This window comes from Triturus cristatus, chromosome 1_2 (assembly GCF_964204655.1).
Source record: "Triturus cristatus chromosome 1_2, aTriCri1.1, whole genome shotgun sequence".
Taxonomy (NCBI): Eukaryota; Metazoa; Chordata; class Amphibia; order Caudata; family Salamandridae; genus Triturus; species Triturus cristatus.
Genome location: NC_140580.1, coordinates 389,578,124 through 389,598,538, shown reverse-complemented (window position 1 = coordinate 389,598,538; position 20,415 = coordinate 389,578,124). Strand labels below are relative to the sequence as shown.

Genomic DNA, 20,415 nt, shown 5'->3' with positions numbered 1-20,415 from the left:
GGAAGTCTACCTCTAAGCACTTCGTACAATGAAAAGGCACATCTCATCCTTTTTTGTTTAAAACTTATTTCTTTTGGGTCTACTTTGTGGGCATGTTAACGGCATTCCTGCGTGTTACTTTTTGCAACAAGAGACAACCCAAAATATTAGTATTGGACTCTACTAAGGAAGTAGAACTTTAAATTTCAGGGCATCAAACCTCAAAATAGACATAAAACATTTGGAACTCTTCAGAAGTCCTGCCATGAAGAAACTAAGACCGAGAAGACCATGAACAAACCGTGTTTGTGAGAAACACAGAATCATTCTTTGTGCGCTGTTTGAAATATATTTAAATATGCGGAGGCTTGGCTTCTGGTGCATACAATACCTGATACTTCCAGTCCAGCGGTTATATTATCAATATCATCAGGGCATGAACTTGACCTCAATACAGCCAATAGTTAAGAGGTGAGAGGTAAGCTGTTAGCTAAAGCAGGCAGCCAGGACTTGCGTTTTACTCCTAGTGCCAATTTGATTTAGGAATGTGGCAAAGGCAGCAACTACACAGTTAAGTAGAAAATGCAGCGCAATTGCAGAGATTGCATGGTCCTGCATGCAAACATGTCAAAAGTTCCTGCGGTGCCTGGGCCATCAAATTGAAGCGGGCTGACATTATTAAGAGGTACTCCGTTGCCCCAGGACAGGCTTACATCTGTTGAGAGAACAGCACAAGTGTCTTGTGCCACCATGCATGTTGCACTGCTTCTTCCATAGTGCTGTCGTCCTCTAGCTACATCAAGACTGCCACCCAGTAGGAGTGAGCAAATGCCTATCATACCAAATATGGGAGGCTTTTAGCAGAGTTTTTCTATTCCTGTTTATCGAGGGACATCTCTTTACTACTGATCAATAGCCTCTCACTCATACTGACCGTGGACTGTCCCCATACTTCTGATCAGGTGTTACACGGTGTGCTTTATCTAGTCGGTGAGCACTATTTTCTTAAATGATCTTCCCTATTCCACCCACGACTTCGCAGCATACCGCCACCTTTTACATTATTAGCCATGTATTTTTTAATTTCCAGCGTGGCCCGCTTTAACTATAGCGGCTGCCCTTATTTCATTATTTAATTTACTGCGCAATCTCTTTCACTTTTGCAACCGCGCTACAAGAGCTTTGTTTATTTATTTATTGTTACACTTAGTGTAAAATCGCCCCATTGGCCCTTTAACTTTAATGTTTTTACACGCTGCTCACTGTAACCTGAATACAGTGAGCAGCGTCTAAAGAAAGGGGCGCAGCCACCATTAAAGTAGTCTCGCATTTGCAAGAGTTTTAGCTATTAGCATTAGAAATGACAATGTCTTTCATATGTGTTGCTTTAAAAAACACATAAATAAAAGCATTATCATTTACAATGCTAATAGCAATTGGCGAGACCTAGTGCATTGAAAATGCTTGTTTCCTTCAGTGCCCTTCTTCCTCTGGCTGTTTATTCTTACTTTCAGTGCCTCTTTCTTCCATCAATGTCTTTTATATTCTCTTCCCTTTTTTTATCTCAGTGCCCAAGTCTTTCTTGCTCTATACCTTTCTTAACATCACTCTTTGTCAGGGCAGACCAGTTATCACTAAGATCACCTGCAGCTGCCAGTTTCTGATGAAAATATATAATTATTTGGATCACTCTTAAGAGACTTGTCTGACCTTTGTCGGTTTTCATACATCAAAAGTATAAAATAATCTATATTTAGCATGAAATTGGAATAGGGGGTTACAGTCTTTAAAATATGCTTGGATGGGTACTCTTGGGCACTGAGATGGTGACTCAGCCTATGCATTTTTTCCACCCAGGCTGGTGGAGAACATGCAAAGCGTGCATTAGTGTTTTGCTGGGCCAAGACGGCCGGTCAAACCGTCATGCGCACTTACAAAGTACCCCAACCACTCCTTTCCCTGCTCAATGAGCAGCCTAGCCCCGCCTGGCCCCAAAAAACAGCCTCAGCGGGAAAAAAATAAAAGGATAATAACATTGTGGTATTATCATTTTATTTTTCCTGTTTTGCACTGCTGAAAGCAGTGGGGTGACGCTCCTCTGCCTTAAGTGAGGAGCCGCCACTGCCTCAGTGCAGGAATATCAGGTTTTTCCATGCAGCATGGTACGTCTCTTTTTCTGAATCCTATTTTTGATCTTAGCAAAGATTCTGTGTAAATACTGGCAGGATCCCATTTGCTCTTATCTAATTAGCAAACACTGACATGTGCATTCTGCTATCCTACAGCACATATTTACTAAAGGTTTGCATGGAACCATACAAGGCAAGAAGTGGTGCAAATTGCAGCATTGTGCAGCCCTGTTGCTTTTATCAAAGTAAGTTGATTCTTGTACCTCATTAAAATGTATGCCAACTTCTCACTAATTAATGCAAAGAGGGCATATCTGAGGTTTCCTGGCACAATTAGCTTACTTCTGTATTGGCATCTGCAATTCATAATTTGTGCTGGCAGGTGTACATCAAGCACATATCTCTCACTAGACACTGTTGGCTGTATTCCTACTACAGAAGTCATTTACACAAGACCATAGGTACATTTGGCGCAGTGGAGTTAGGGCAAGAAATAACACCAATATTTCACTCTGTAAAGCGTAAATATAAAGAAGAGCATATCTGGCCCAACATATGAAGATGCAACTGGCAACGCATGCCTGGATACAATATAACCTACTACTTTTGAGGTGTTAGGATCCACTGTGCAGTACACAATTAAACATATCTATAGGATTGTTGTTGGACTTGGTCCTTTCTGCTGGGTTATCCCCAAACTTTTTGCTTCTTCCTCCTATTTTTTCCTGACCTTTTGTTGTTGGCCATAGGACTCTGGGCACTTTATAGCTGCCAATCAGTGATAAAGTGCGTATGCCCTCTGTTTAAATTGTTATCACAATTGGTACCCCATGATTGGCAAATTTGATTTACTGGTAAGTCCCTAGTAAAGAGCACTGAGTGTGCCAGGGCCTGTATATCAAATCCTACTAGTGGGCATTCAACACTGATTGCTCCATCCACATGAGTAGCCCTGAAAATATATCTCAGACCTGCCACTGCAGTGTCTGCATGCAGTTTTAAACTGCCATGTCGGCTGAGCGAGTGCACCCACTTGCCAGGCCCTAACCTTCCCTTTTCTTACTTTGAAAACAACCCTGTGGTAGGCCCCAGGGTACCCCCATGGGCAGGGTGCAGTGTATGTGAAAGGTATGACTTGTACTGGTGTGTGTGACATGCCCTGATAGTGAAATACTGGCTATTTCGTGTTTCACTATTGAAAGGCTATCTACCCCATAGGATAGAATGGGAGATACTTTGTAACATCTTACAAGTATAACTTCCCATTGGGTCAAGATAGAGAAGTAAAGTTTAGGCTCTCTTAAATCAGAATTTAATAACACATATTTTAGTAAAGATGGTTTTTAAATTGTGTGTTTGAAAATGCCACTTGTAGAAAGTAGAAATTTTCTTGTTTAACCATTCTGTGTACCTCTGCCTGTTTGTGGATTGACTCTTTGGTTTTGGAGTGACAGTGGCTGGGGATGTTCATTCACTATAGACAGCCACTGGGGGGGTTGAGGTGTGCCTGGCCCTTCCTGGATGACTCAGAGCTGAGCTTAATGGAACTTGGCTGCATTTAGAGTAGTAAGAGGAGATTTCCTTTCACCTGAATAGGGCCTGTCTCCCTTGCACAATCCTGCCTCCACCCTCTGTGGTCATACTGCACCAGTGAGGACAAAACTGGTTTGTACTGGGCTCGGAGACCCTTGTACAAAGAGAACAAAGAAAAAATGGGGTAGAAGTAGTGGACTTTAAACCCCAGAAATTTAGATCACTTCTGGACTCACAAGGAACCTTTGCCAAGGAAAAGAGATGAAGAATCGTGAGGAGTACTGCCCCTTGGCCGTGTGCTGTGTGGGGTCGGCCTACAGTTGCTGTTTCTGCCAAGGAGAGGACACAGATTGGAACTTTCCTTTAAACCTGCTTGAAAAAGATCTCCAAGGGCCTGTGTGTGCTGGCCTCCTGTTCTAAAGTCTCAGGGACACAAAGACTTCACCCCCAGCTCCCCTGAACCTGCTGCTGAGAGTTCTGATGTGCCAGGGTATGCCTATTCCAGTTGTGGGCCTCTGGAGGTTGTTCCTGCTGTTAGGTGCTGGGAAAAACCCAAAGAACTGAAGAAATTGACAAATCGCTCTTCTTACGGCTGTTTTTCCTGACGCAGCACTGCATGTGTGAAGAATCTCCCCGCTTCGCGCGCCGCTGCCGAGCCAATGCAGACCTTGATGCGGCTGTAAGAACTGATGCATCAAGGGAGCACGGCTGAAGAAATTGCTGCTTGCCGCCACGCATTGATCGCCAACGCATTCTAGATATCCATGCATCGCACCTGTGAGGAAAGTTTTCCCGACGCATAACCTACGGACCAGAACCGCCTTGGAGTAGACGCATCACTTCCCTCTACAGTCCAGATTTGACGCATCACTTCTCCTGCGTGCAGCTGAACTGTTGCATTGCTTCCCCAAGGACTCAGGAACTGATGCATCTCTTTGTTTCTTGGTGCTTCCCATCTCTGCGGCTGTTAGGCCTTATGAATTTTGGTGCATCTACATGTACTTTGTCTAGAATCACGCATCCATAGTTTTCTATTGACCCAGTTACTTGAAACCTTTGAAAAGTCATATTCTTATTACATGTATGTTGAAGTTTTGGCATTTTAATCTTGTTGAGTTTAGATAAAGATACTTTATTTTTCCTAAACAGGTGTGGTGTCCATTTGTGGTGTGAACACTGTCTTACTTTGTGTTTTGAGTACAAATACTTTACACATTGCCTTTGGAATAAGCCTATCTGCTCATGCCAAGCTGCCTAGGGGGTGAGCAGGGGTTATCTAAAGTGTGTATCCCCCATACCCTGACTAGAAGCAAGGGTCCCTATTTCGACAAAGGTATCTACCTCTGTCAAATAGAGACCCCCATTTCTAACAATTGTTTAATCTCCTCTCCCACAACCAAACTTTCCTTTTAATATTGTTTCAAGGCTGCATCTATGGAGCTGCGTCTGTTACAATTTATTATGAAAAATTGATTAGTCTGGAGAGTTTTAATCTGGTTTCAAAAATAAATACTGCAATTCTTTTAAATGTACGTCTTTTAAGTAGATAATGCCTCTGTAATAGATTTATATCGGATTATCCGAAGAACTTCGGCCACCAAAATTTTCAATTCCATCTACTCAGTCAAGCCTTTGTTTTTCGAATGTTCTTCGGACCTAGGAATGTGCAGAAAGTACACTTTGTTAAGAGGGCATTCTCGCATCAGGCACAATTATTCTAGGATCCGGCCTCAAAGAGCGGATAGGTTACTTTGCACTCTGCATTATTCTCAACACACAGCAAGTTCTGCTTCCTAAGCAGGAAGGGCAAATGCATGCAATGCAATGTCCCAAAAAGCTTTGCAAGTGCTATTGTCAAGGCAGCAAATGAGCCCAGGAATTTCTCAAACAAGGATAATGGGGCATATCATCAAGGACCGGTGATAATTATCGCTAATCGCATTTAGGGCTAGGATAATTATCGCCGGGTAACGTGGAATTTTATCGCTGAGATAGCGTGCTATTAGCAACGCTTATCTCAAAAGTGATAAAATTCCAAGCGCTAACTGCCAAATGTGAGATTATCGCTGGAAATCCAGCGATAATCTCACAAAGTTTGGGGATAGCTTGATGATAGGGCAAGGCATACTTAGCCATGATATCCACCTTACATAGGATATCATGGCTAAGTCAGTCTTGAAGCAGGCGTAAGGAAAGTAGCGATAACAAAGGTTATCGCTACTTTGCTTGTCGCTCTGCAGGCTAGCGTGCCCATTGATAATTGGAGAAATGTCGCTTAGCGACATTTCTCCAGTTTTGTCAGGGCAGGAACACCCACTTTGCATCTCATTAGAACTGGGCGTTCAGTAAACAGGCGCTAATGCAAGGTTTCACGCGATAGCGTGACCTTGCTGATTAGGCGATAAAATTATCGCCGCTTTTCGTCCGAAAACGGACGCAAATGCGGCGATAATTTTTTATCGCCTCGTTGATGATATGCCCCGATATTCCTTATGGGATCTGTTGACCTTCTCTATTGAGGGTTTAGGAAGTTCGTTTATTTCGAAGAGTTTCACATCGTGTACTTTGGAACCAATAAAGAATGGTCATTAATTTCATGAATTTTTCCGCACAGTGCTAAACTTTTCATCATAAGGTACATTTCAACTTCCCTGCATCATGGGATGTTTGTTCCCATGACCTCTTACAGGACTTGTATTTAATAAAATCACTTTTCACGTTTTCCAAATAACGTCACGCAGTTCTTTAGTGGATTTCCACATGAACACAACTTGCCAGTTTGCTAAAACGAGTTGTAAGAATATCAGTTATGGCTACGCCATTTTGTGAATCCAGACTGGATATGCTCAAACTACACAGACAAGGCAGGTTTTCAAATTGGTGACCAGGCACAATGATCGTAGAAGCCATTGATTTATTCATCTAAACGTACTTATTTGACATTCTGGTTAAAGCAACTCACTTCTTCTATGTTTAGTTCCAGCAAGGGTTCAACTTTTTTAGAAATCCAGATGTTTTTAGGATTCAAAAAAAGGTTACGGCGCCTCAAAGTTACATAGCAATCCCAGGATTGGGAAAATGGCTCAGCCATTGAACAGAAGGCAGGTGTTCCGAAACATATCGATACTGAACCACTGATGAGGTAAAGCACAAGAAAAACACACATATCATGGGTTTAACATGTTCAGTCTTATGACAGAATATGCTGCCTTTTAAAATATACAACTCGCTCTGATGTATTGTCCAAATCCATCCTAATCCTTCTTGACGCTCACTACTCACTGGGTGGTAAATTATACCTCATCGAGTATATATGATGCAACAAAGCACTTCACAGAGGGCACTCCATGCCAGAGGATTTCATTCGTATGGAGCAGGCCCCATCTAATAAGAATTGCCCATATTTCTGGTAGCAGTATAATTCCTCCTGGAATTACTTCGCCAGAGGAGACATGTTTCTCACCATTCTCACTATGGTAAGCATCATGCCGGTTTCAGTCAGGGGGGTGTTTGTAGGAACCTCATTCACAGAGGAGGGTGTCTAAGATTCTCGTCTACAGATGGGCCACAGTTGCCCTATCACTACATGCGCCGCTGGTGTTGGAACTATGTTGCCTGAATATGGAACAGACACAATGGCCCATTCAACCATGCCAGCCAGCAGATGGAGTGCAGTTTTTGTTAGATTTCTCTGCCCACTCACAAACAGATATGTTTGTGATGGTATCTTTGCATTGATATGGTCCTCAGGTGTATTACTTGTTGTTTTTAGGCCTTGGCTACTGACAGACCTGTTGTTTTCAAAACATAACATGCTTGGAGCCTGCTCTGGATAAGCATCTTGCTCCTCTTTGGATGGCTTTGTTGTCTATTTCAATTGTCTGCTCTTGATTCAATGGCTTTCCTGGTTGCTCTTGCTTGTGTCGCCCTGGAGCATTTAAGTCTTAGTATTAGTTTTGGATAAGTTGTATGTTTTCATTGCAGACTTAAGGGGCGCCTATATTACAGTGAGCATTTGATGTATCTCTCTCTCCTGATTCTTAATTCACCTTCCTTAACAGACATGTTCTCTTTCTCATCACCCATGATCTCAGTTTAAAATATTTTATTTAAAATGTTTAATTGCAATGTGCTGAGGGGCTCATATACGTTTTTCCGCTAGCGTATACCTTTTTCTCTTTTTTTTTTTACATTTCAATTTACCATTGTAACATGAACATCCACCAATTTAAAACAGTAAATTAAAAATGGCCACCATTTTTGATGACGCATGCATACGAACACATTATAATGCAAGTTTCTACATTTGTCCTGAGGCATATGTGGAGATCAATGGCTGCTTTAGAATGGGTTTAATTGAAAAGCCCATTGCAACATTGTCTGCACATGTGTCTTGAGGCACACTTTTCGTAAGCACCTGCTAAAAAAATATTGGTAACGCTGATAGTTACATTTTTATAAGAGCAGCAATCAGTTGGCTTTGCCAATGTTTGCTTGGCTACCAATAAAACTGCATTGAGTTTGCTTTGTAATCGACTACCAGGTTATTTAAGTTTGCTACATATGGCGTTGTCCTCACTGAATTATTTTTAAACATCTTATTAATTTTAATTGTAGCTATATGTAATTTAGCGATTCAAAGTCCACTATTTTGTAAAACATTGAAATTGTGGATATAGATGATAATAATAATGGTATTTTACAAAACAAAAGTGCTTTTGAGTTATATTCTATTGAGATAAAGCAAAAAGCGGATAGATGAATTTTAAATGGAGGCAATTTGTACATTATCAAAATAGATCTTGAATTCCCAGCTATTAATACTTTTCGCAGTCACAGAAGTAAGACAGAGTGTCACAACAGGCAAAAAGTTTCTCATAGGGTCCTCAGCTATATAGGGGCATATTATCAAGAAACGGCGTTAAAATTATTGCCACTTTAGCTGCAAAAATGTGCTGCTAAAGCGGCGATAATGGGCCTGATAATATGCCCTTGAGAATTCCCATAGAAGCCCATGTTCTGGTGTCAACATGGGCTTCTATTGGAATTCTCTGCGGCATATTATCAAGCCCATTATCGCCGCTTTAGCGGCAGTTTTCTGCCGCTAAAGCTACGATAATTTTAACGTCGTGCTTGATAATATGCCCCCAAATCTTTTATAAGTCAGCATGTTTAGTGGAAACGTAAAAGTCAGTTTCTGTGACAATAAGGAGATTGGGAATAACTGCTCTGACCCGGCACTATCAGGTACTTTTGCAGCCAGTTTTCCCTGATGCTAGGGGAAGGAAACTGCCATCTACCTGCTCTGAGCAGGTGGAAAGTCATTCAGAGGGCATTTTGGGAACTGGGGTGATCGGGTGGGTGGGGGCAGGGGTGTAGGGCAAGTTAGTTTCTCTCCAGGAAGAACACTCTTCGTTCCCTCCATACCGCAGCAGGGGTCAGGTGGGGCAGGACTGGTATACTGCTCGCAGCCCCTGCATTACAACAGATTGGTTTGGTGTTTTTGGGCCCAGACATATAGGTTCTGGATTTCGCAGCTCAGATAATTCCAGGCCCAGAGACTCAGACTTGTGAAAGTTTTCATTTCACCCAGAGTTATTGCTCCAGGTTAAATACCACAAATCATTAGGAGTGGCTTAGCGCCAATGTTAGCTAATAGTTCATGCTTGCATTTTTCTACAGCAATTCAAGAGTCATGTTTGGCGTGGATGCTGATTTAGAACTCAGGAAGATACAGCCCCAATCTACTGGCTAGAGAAATATTGAAGACCATGGACAGGCACTGGGAAGCAGAGAAATGATGATCTGTGCCAGAGATTACCCATAGATAGGTACTGGAAATGTGCACTTTTTGAAGGGTCGCACCAGATTTTTGCCTTCTGTTGCTGAACCAGTTTTTTTTTCTCCATTGGACTCTGCACTTTAGCATTGGTTAGAAGGGTTAAAGTGCTTATGCTGTCCCTTTTAAAGATGATCAAATTATTGGAATTTATCTAATTGACACATTTATTGTACTTATAAGTGTATGGCACATGTATGTAGGGACTATTAAATACTGCAAGTGGGCTGATCCACTCAATTTTCCACCCACTAAAGTAGCATTGTAAAACATGTCTTCCATTTTCTATGTCACCCCTAAGGTAGGACAGAGTGCATGGTGTTTAAAAAGCAGAACCTGCATAATTACAGTTTTACATGTCTTGACAGTGAAAACCCTCCAAAGTCATATTTCACTGTGACAAACCTGGCACTCCGATAGAAAAGCACTGGGTTACATTATAACACCTTTTAATGCTTAACTTCAGTTTAAGGATAACTAGAAAAATTATCCAAGGGCTCATTTGTATAGTAATTTAAAATCCAACTTATTGTTAAAATTGGATTTTATGGGCCAGATGCATCAAACATTTTTCTCCTCGTAAATGGGGCGATTCGCAGAATCGGCTCGTTTGCGGTCGCAAAAAATGCTTTCAAACCCAATTTTGCGATTCGGTAACCTGTTACCAAACCGCAAAATGGGGTTGCGATTTGCTATTTGGAAGAGGCGTGTTTAGGGCGTCCCTTCCAAATAGCGAATACTAACTGTATGCATGAATGTTTTGTCACCGTGAATACAGTTGCAAAACATTCGCATATTACCACCTACTTCAAGTAGGTGGTAAGACATTTGGAAATGGGAAGGGGTCCCCTGTGAATGTTTGTAAAAACATTTTAAAGAGAAGGCAGTGGTCCCACAGACCATTGCCTGCTCTTAAAAAACAAAAGAAAACTTTTCATTTTTATTTTTGTAAAGCATCTCGTTTTCCTTTAAGGAAAACGGGCTGATTTACAAAAAAAAATGATTGCTTTATTTAAAAGCAATCACAGACCTCAGATCTCAGCAGGCCTGTGATTTTTGCGATTCCTAGGGGGTCGCAAATTGCAACCTACCTCATTAATATTCATGATGAAGGCCATGTGCGACCCCTAAGGAATCGCAGAAAGTGTACTGCACACTTTCATACATACTGTTTTGCGATTCCCTAATTGTGAATCGCAAAGATTCGCAAGTAGGGAATCGCAAAACATTTTTTTGATGCATCATCCCTATATAACTATTTTTGAAATAATTCCTGTCTAAGCCAAATGTGCCTTTTTGCTAGTGTCCAGTGTCATCTGACTCCTGATGGCTCCCATGGAGTGATATGTGTATTGCTCTGAGGCAGTGGACAAAGAGCCTTGGTGTGGGGAGAGGTGCTCCTCCCCTAACCAGGGTGGCCTGAGGCATTTACTCAGCCACTTCCTGATCTTCCACAGATAGCCTAGGGGCTTTCCCATCCCCTTCCTGACTTCAAAGTAAGCCTACACTGTCGCTGGCAGGGGCAACTCACGCCTGGGCCTGCCTGCCTTTTGGCCCTCTAGTCAGGCGGCCACCAAACCCAGTGTGGGAAGCGGGATTGACTATACGCGGTTTAAGGGTAGACAATGGCTTGTCCTCCATCAGGAGTGGCCCATGCAGGTAGAAGCGTTAGGGAGGCATGGGGAGGGAGTCGACAGAAAACGACGAGGAAAAATTAAATATATATGTAATTTTCCCTTGTCAACTATCGGCTCCCACCACAACGCTCTTACCTGCACAGGCGCTCTGGTCCTCCACCCATAGACTGGCACTGGGCTTAAAAGTGGACCAAACAGACCTCCCCTCAGAACACTTCTGGACCTGTGCGGATCAGAAGAAGGACTGCCCTGCTGTATGAGACTAAACCTGCTTGGCGTGAACCCAGGACTCCTGAATTGACTCGAACAGTCAGTTAGCTGACTACCTGTTTGTGGTACAGGGATACAACAAGATTCCAGAGGCTTCTCCCTCCGCGACTGTTCAGTTGACCAGTTCCAACTGGACCTGCCCTAAACCATTCTGCTCGTTTCTGCTGGAGTTGTTCCGAACTCCTATTTGGTCCCCCTCAGGTCCTGGACCCCTGGCTGGTGTGAGAGTGTTCTATTCCTATTTACACTGCAAAAGCTGCGACTTACAAACTCTTCATCCAGAGAAATGGTGAGAGACAGGGACTGCCGTCGAGCTAAACCCACCGACATCAAATCACCGGTTGGATTCAACTGCAAGGGACCTGACTTCCAGAATAGTTTTATCGAGAATGACTCTAGCAGCAACTAGCCAATGTTACGGCCTTCCTGTGCACAGACTGTGTACTTTGCACACTTGAAGCTTTACCACCTTCGTTAATGACCACACCAGGACCATATTCTTCAGCTACCCACAGTCTTCGAGTCCTGCTTTGGATGGAACTTCCAGCCTGTCCCACCGACGACTCATCGACAATCAGTTTCCTCCAGAAAAATATCTAAGTCCTGAGGTAAACTTTGCAATGAGATGAACTGACTCACCCTATGCCTTATAAACACTCCATTGCAGTCAGCCTTAACTCTTAACTTTGACCCAGTGAGGGACGACAATGTAACCGCGGTTGGTGCTTTGTCCTTTTTCGGGCTATTTTTAATTCAAACTTTACAAATTCATATCTCCAGTTCTACTTACTGGACTTTTGTTATTTTGGTGTAATTTTATTTATAAAAATTTCCTCTAACTCTATTATTCTAAATTGGTTTGTGAATTTTATTGTTTTGTGTTTTCACGTTATTACTGTTTGAGTATTGCATTAAAAGTTTACACATTGCCTCTCTTTTAAGCCTTACTGCTTTGCGTCAAGCTACCGTGGTTTTAAGCACAGGTTTATTTAGTGACTGTTTGTGGTTTACCCTGACAAGGATTGTTGTTATTATTTGAGGCTGGTTCTCTCGCCCCCTTCAACTAATACCCCAATTTCTTAAAGTAGCGTAACCCAAGAAACTCTTGCTTTAGAAAGAGAACAGCCAGAATGGCTGTTTTGTCCAAAATGTAGCTTCTAAATATAAAATATAAAGATAATTCCCCTCAAAATAGCCACCCTATACTTTTGGGGAGGGTAGGATAGCACGGAAAAATAGAGAAAAAGTGCCTAATTTCAGTCCTGGGAATATAAATGGCATGAGGCCAACTGTTATAAATATTGCAGTTTAAACCATCAATCTCCTGCCATGGAGCAAACAGCCTGATAGCTGGCATATTCAATGTTACAATTGCTACATTCACTGACTGTGGTAGAAATGATTAAGGACCACAAACTTGCCTTATTCATGCTGCTGAAATATCTCTGCTGAAAAAGTTCCTGAGAAAGTCAAAAGATTCCGCTGCTAGTGAGGACTATATGTAGGGGCAATAATGTAATAAATGATGATGCATACTATTGTATAATGGCTTTAGGCAGTGTAGAACTAAATCAATTATGTGTTAGTTATTGTAAGGAATTGGATTACTGGTTGAGGGGATGGAACCCTACTCAAGCAGCAACTACAATTCTTCTCATCGTAAAGAAACAAGAAATCTCTGAATTAACCAGTGCTCAACCATTGAGTAGCTTTGAACAGACTCATCATGCCAGTACCACGCACCTGAACTCTAGTTTCCACAGGAGCAGCAGAATGTTTCCACAATCCCCAACTCCGCTGCCAGCGACCTAATAACAGCTTGCTAACAGTAAAGAGGGGGAAAGGGGATTGGGAAGACAAGAGAGACTGCCACTGATGTGCCTCTTCCTCAATGGTTCCAAGCGAACGTCTTCTAGGACACCTGCAACACAAGAAACTGCTAAACTACTTTTACATCACAAAATATTACATTTCTCTGAACCTTCAAAAGGCTACCTAATTACCTGTTATTCTCAGTGGTCTAGCTGCTCTCTTAGTTAATTAATGAAATGAATAGAATTAGAATGAAGTTCTCAAAATTGACAGTTAGAATTCTTTCTCTTTAATCTGATGCAAGAACGTGAAGTCTTTTGGTGGTAAGTACAAATAAGTATATATATTTATATCTACAGAGAATTTTCACAAAGTTTAGTAGATATGTATCCTTGGTCGCAGTCAGAAGCTGAAAGGATTGATAAGCACGTATCTCCAGAATTTCGTAGGACACAAACTACAGGCAGTTCATAAGTCTCTTTTCAAAAGGGTTACCATTAAACTCCTCACAGGTAGTCAGCTAACAGGAAGGAATTAAATTACTTGCAGTCTCTGAAGTATTAGAAAGCGAGGAGACTTACTTGAACATCTTCTCAGTCACACTGGAGCTTCACAAGTATGAAAATGAGTTTTCCAGAAGTACTCACAAAAATAACTGTGACAGAAAGTATAACTCACTGCCACTACTGGAAACACAAGGAAATGCACCAAAAGCGCAAGTGCATGAAGGGACTCGAGTGACTGACAAGATATTGCCAGAAAACACTAATCTCCAGAAGGATTTCAGTCAAAAGACATGGGTGAAACAAGAATCGCCACAAAAAAATGCATTTGAAGTGCGCTTAGTGTGTAGAGCGCGAGCGCAAAGGCAGCACCACTCATCTGGGTGGGAAAACACCAGACCGACAGCCATCAGGACCATTAGCGGCAGCTACCATCTTGGATCTCGAAAACTGAGGGCTGTGAATCATCTTGAAAAGCACCAACAGGAGTTTCACAGAGATGGAGTGATGGCACTTTCCATTTGGGTAATGAGGCCTTCTCTTTGATCTAATCCTAATAAGTAGATGGTTAGGAGGAGATTGCGTCACCAATTGGCCAACCCTGACAAGTCAGGCCTAACTCAGATGCAATGTGTAAAGTATTCGTGCAACACCTTAAACAGTAACACAGTGAAACCTTATCATAAAAGGATTCAACAGCAGTTTTGGAAAAGTAGAGTAATTTTTAATAAATAAAACCAGACTAAAACGATAAAAATCAAATCATTTGAATTACCTTTTTTTGATACACCCGGTTGTTGTAATTGTTTTACTTAAACCTTTCTGTGAATTTAGTTTGAGAAAATTGTTTTCAGTGGTTGCCATTAGATGTCACCTTGACTAAGATATAGTTTCTTTGTATAATAATTGTTAAATTATAATAAATACCTTGTAGGCACCTCTACCTTCTAACTTTCTAAAAGCGGCATTGTCAAAAATGTAATCTAAAATCTAACTTTCCCATGAGAGAGGATTATTCATTACAATTCCAAAGACACCAAACATGAACTGGTTGCCTGCTCCCATTTGGAAATAACAGCTTATTGAATTTAATAAGGTTCATCCATGGTATCCTATGGGAGAGAAAGGCCTTGTAGTAGTGAAAAACGAATTTAAGAGATTTTTACTACCAGGGCATTTCATTTACAGGCCCTGGGTACAAGTAATACCACTTTACTAGGGACGGATAAGTGAATTAAATATACCAATCGGGTATAAGCCAATGTTACCATGTTTTAAGAAGTGAGCACACACACTTTAGCACTGGTTAGCAGTGGCAAAGGGAGCAGAATCCTAAGTCCAGTGAAAACAAAATCAGCTAAAATGGAGGAGGGAGGCAAAAAGTTTAAGGGAAGACCACTCTAAGGCTGACAGGTCTAGCAGTTATTTATTATGCTCAATGTATATGAGGACTCCCCAGCCCCATAGCTACATTCAGTCGCAGCTCCTCCGCTAAGGCGGAGGAGCGTCGCCCACTGCTCAAAAGGAAAAATAAAAAAGTATTATTATCATTTTATTTTACCTATTGGAGCCAGTGGCAGGGTTGGGCTGGCCAGAGCAGGGGGAGGAGTGGTGTGCACTCCCTAAAGGTGTATGAACTGTTTGATTGGCACTCTTGGGCAGACCAAACAGTTAATGCACACTTTGCATGTTTCCCACCAGGCTGCATTACACAGACTGGTGGGTAACATACACAGGCCCCCTGGTCCCGTCTGAGCGCCAAACCACAACACTCAGACCAATCGCAATGCTATATTGCAGCATTGTGATTGGCTCAGGGGAGCCTGTGTGCCCGGGTGCTTCCTGCTGCTAGCTTGGAGAGGAAGAATGAAGAGGATGAGGACGGAAGAGAGGCGGCGACCCTCTGTCCATTTCAGGTAAGTCCTTTTTTTCAATTTAATTTATCTCCCCCCTGCCCTACCACCCCATCTGTTAGCAGCCGCTACTGGCTATATTACATTATTGCAGGTTGTTCTTCTTTCTACACCTTAATTTCCATGTCAAACCTACCTTTTATTAACCTCTCATTTCTCACTATTCTTACGTTGTCTCACTACAACCAAATATGTTTGCCAATCAAAAACTATCAATGTCAAAGGTTCATAAATAATCAAAAAATGATGGGTAAAGTAAGGCAGGTGAGCGGGCCACCTTGTTCCATCGCTACCTGGTCACAGGTGAGTAAACAAAAGATGTAGTGGTGAAAATATATACCAGCTGTCGTTGTTACTAGCGGGCATTGCCGTGATTAGACTGAATGTCCAGGACACTGAGAGGATGTATTTATATTGAGGGATACTATGGTATTTATAATGAGTGTAACAGACAAGAAAGGTAAAGTATTTTACTATTTTCAAATCGTGGCTAGCCTTGGAATCTGAGTCACGCGGTGTCCCCTAAAAAACAGAAAGCTAGCCCTAAGCCACCGACCTTGGTGGCATGCTTCGTAAACTTCTAATTCGAAACCCAAGAATTACTTTTTGAATGGTATTACTTTCAGAAGCACTTCGCAGGAACGTAAGTTTGATTGTTTTCAAGTTCCTCTATGTATTTTTAATTCGGGGTCCCCTATGCCCCCTCACTTCAATCCATATCTCAAAAAAACTGATTCGGAGAAGGAGCAAGGTTTATCGTCCTTTGAAGTGTTGAGGTGCGGACTGTTGAGAGCGAGTAGATTTAAATAATTGGTGATATGTGCATTTTACATCACACATTTTAAAGGCTTTTCCGCAAAGTAATAGGTATGTCATGTGTTTTTGAAAGCGCACTCATGAAATATTTTTTTTAAAAACATAGTAGAACAGTTAGGGGATTCTCTACCCATATCCTACCTTTTATTCTATACTTATTACCTCCTTCCGTCCCCCTTTTTTATGTTTTCTTTTTTTTCTTTACTTTGTTGCCTCTTTCTTTTGTTCTTTCGTTGTGCCTTTCCTTATTCCCCCTATACCTTTCACCCTCCATTTCCCCTTTCTATCTTTCTCTGTTTCTCTCTTTTTCCCTTATTATCTTTTCTGCTTTTTATTTCCATCACACCTTTGCTCTGTCTACTAGCCTCTTTCACTCCTTCCTCCCTAATAATCATAATGTCTGTTTTCCTGCCACTATAGTCGTGCGTTCTTAGCCCCCGATCAAGCCATTAGCCCTTACCTTTCTGCTCCATCATGGCATTTCCATGAGGTGATACTGTTGAGCGTATGTGTGCAGACAGAAGGATGTCCATAAAGAAGAAATTTGAATTTTAGTATGACCCTGCTGGGCCTTTGGACTCAGAGGCATCCCTCACTGTAGCTGCTGAAGTAGTGGGAATTCTCTATGCCACTGATAGCCATACTCACCTTGTGTAAGTTTTTAGGAGATGTTTATATGTTGTTTGTTTCATGCATTCCAAAATTGTGGTTACAAAAAGTTCTTTCTGAAATCGAGAAACCGAACAGAGCTTAACAATAAATAATTTTAAGTTAATAAATTCCTCCTGTATAGTAGTTCTTTTGTCACAATTAAGAGTTTGATTGCATAGAGGGTTTCTACTGGGAGGAAAGTGTTAACTATTTTTTATATGAGGTACAGAAGGTTTATCTCGTGTCGAGATGAGGTCAAAGACTTCTGTGAGGAGATTGTTCGCATAGGAGTAACACAGACTCATTTAAGGAAGCAGATGTATGAACTTTCTGTATGTTCTGTTTGGGTGGTAATAATGCGGATGTCATTTTTTAAGCTTTGTAACGCCAGTGATGGTGACAGGGAGCTTTGCATGTGGGTATACTTTCGAAAGGCGCACCCTAAAACAGGGCATGGTCAGGTCCACTGGAATTGTGTGACTCTGCGGCCATTGTCTTTTCCGCACTTGCTGCATAATCCATCACTTTCTTGCAAGATTTGTAGATTAAAAATTACAAAAAACTCTGCCACATGTTCTGCATGCTGTGGTATTCTGTTTGCAATGGTTAACTGATCACTTTTCAGTTGCTGATTGCTGTATTTTATCTTTAAACTGATAGTAATTGAGGAGAAACCTCTGCCCAAAGTGCATAACTTGTAAAAAGGCAAATTAATAAATATTACTGGCACGAACTGTCAAAATGTCCCACATTATGCCACTTAATTTTACTCTTCTTAGTGCATAATTTAGTCAACTTTGCCACATACTTTGGTCATTCCCTGCCACAAGATTACTCTCTCTGGGTATGGTTTAAGGTGGTGGGTGCAGGATTGTGGGTGAAATGTTAAAGATGGATTCCCAGGTGCTCAGTTTATGTGCAAATTAGGGTGTGGCATACTCAGATAAAGGGTACATTTTTGTGGGGTTCAAATTTGTGGGAACCATACATACCTGTTTAAAGATGGGGCTCCGGTTGAGTCTGGTTGGTAGATGTCAAACGCTTCAAAGCTTGGTGTAAGGGAAACAAGAGAGGACTTTTCTTAAAGGTGGGTGGAGGTTGTGCTGAATGGCTACCCTGGTATGGGTGTGTGTTTTCTTTTGATTACTCAATTGTATTCTTTGTAATGCTCCTATAATGCTTCTCTCCGCAACTTCCTTGAGAATATGGCCCTTAGTATTGTAGTATCGTTGTCATTTTTCATATATCACAACCATTAAGAATTGCTATCACACAAGTTATCACACGCAGATCATTTTTCACAGTTAAACAGTTGAAACTTTAGTTTTCTTCACTTAAATATAGTTTTTGCATCAATTTATTTTTTGAAGTTTGCAGTACTATATGTGAGCATAATTTTTCTTTTTTGTCATCATATCACCATAGCGTCTACGAATTTTGGACCACTGTATCCGTGCACCTCACGGTCTGTTGCATTCGCACTTGGCTCCACTGCTCTGAGAGACCCAAGCGTCACCTGGAGCGGTGCCTCGGTGTAATCGAAGGAGCTCATTGTTCTATCTGAGGTTCTTTCCTAAATTCCACACCACCTAGAAAAATCCGCCCATATCCCAGGAGGCCATCCTATCTTACATTCCGAGGGGCATATTATCAAGGACGGCGTTAAAATTATCGCCGGTTTATAGGCAGAAAACTGCCGCTAAAGCTAAATGTTAATATGCCTTGGAGATTTCCAATAGAAGCCCATGTTCACATCAGAACATGGACTTCTATTGGAATTATCAAGGGCATATTATCAAGCCCATTATCACCGCTTTAGCGGCAGTTTTCTGCCACTAAACCGGCGATTATTTTTAAGCCATCCTTGATAATATGCCCCCATGTCGGTACGCCAAGTCCAATTAACCACTTTGATCCATTCTGCAACATTTGGAGGTGATGGGTTGATCCACCGTTTACAGATTTCCTTCCTCGCTATAAGTATCAAGTATAACATGAGGCCTCTTCGCTCCCTACTCAATAGGCTACATGAGGTCTTGTCCACTTCTAATAGCACTAATAAAGAATTTAAAGCTATTCTTACCCTTAAAATATCGTTTAAAATGGTCTCGATATCAGTTCAGATCGCTTTAATCCTGAGGACAAAAAGAAGATATGTCTATCATTAGCTTTTAAAAGTCCACTCTCTCTACACCTGGGGGTGGGTGGCAAAGCAAACTCAGCAATTTTTTGTGGAGTCCAGTTTAGTCTGTTAATGATAAAGAAATGGTTTCGCTTTAGGTTTGCGTCTTAACAACACCATATGTGAGCATTTGTAACTTTGAAATTTCACTGTGATTGAAATGTTTAAAAAATGAACACAATTTTGCAGATAAGTTTCTTGTTCATATTCTGCACTTTATATATAAACCATTGAGGATAAAATGTTGTTTATGGAAGAGTGATATTAAGAGACATGCTGGGAGTTGTAGTACTTTCTCTTTGTTTACCTTAGAAAAGACAGAGAGAACATCATACTACACAGAGTTCCTGGCGATAGAACTTCCACTTTTACTTTGAGAGTACTGAAACCACATTCTTGAAAGAGAAACTCCTTACAACATTTTATGCTAAGGTAATGTTTTACTTACTTTTTATGTTTGTTACAACATAGTAAAAATTGGAAAATGCTATGATTTACATTATTCAGGTTTGTAAATGATTTTGTAGATAAGACACAGCATGGGGTGAAAAAGTTAGATTCTTGTGGCACAGAAAAGTGACTTTTCTTCACTGTTCTGAAAACATGCACCATTGCAGGCAATGGGCGTCACAGAAACTAGTGGTTGTTAGTTGTGCAAAAAACTAAATGATACTGCCACTGTATGTCTTTTTAAATTGAGATGTCTCCCATCCTCTATAGTAGTCATTTTTCAACGCCTGCTGAGACTTCCGCTTCCAGTGCTTTGCCCTTTTTTTGATAGCTGGGGCACTTCACGCTTAAGCTTTTATAGCCCCTGTTTTTCTGAAAAGGTATCTAGATCTTTTCTCTTGCATGTCGGGGATTCTCAAGACACCCTTTTGTGTGTGGATTCCTATGGACGAAGTCTAGAAAATAGCTCAAATATAGCAAAATTGGGTTGTTGTTTTTGGGGAAAAATTAGTAAAAACTGCTCTGCAAGAAAGTGTTTTTTTTTCTATAAATGGTATCAACAAATAGTTTTCTGTGCTAAGATCACTATCTTCCCAGCTTTCCAGAAACATGCAGAATTGTGTAAAAACATTTTTTTAATGAGTTTTTGTGTTTTTGTGAGTGGTAGTCGATTTTTCCAATTTTATTCAGGGTTCTATGCA

The 20,415-nt window shown here is 41.2% G+C and overlaps 1 protein-coding gene across 2 annotated transcripts in view; it reads left to right on the top strand.

Annotated features, from left to right (window-relative positions):
* Positions 1 to 20,415, top strand: part of HTR7 (5-hydroxytryptamine receptor 7) — a 635,768-nt gene that overhangs the window by 603,832 nt on the left and 11,521 nt on the right. The window contains exon 3 of one of the 2 annotated variants that reach the window (XM_085614962.1): positions 19,577 to 19,696. The exons of the other annotated variant lie outside the window; for it this stretch is intronic. Coding sequence (XP_085471088.1) covers positions 19,577 to 19,664 — 88 coding nt within the window. The 3' untranslated portion in view covers positions 19,665 to 19,696. The remainder of the gene's footprint in view (positions 1 to 19,576; positions 19,697 to 20,415) is intronic. 2 annotated transcript variants of the gene reach the window in all.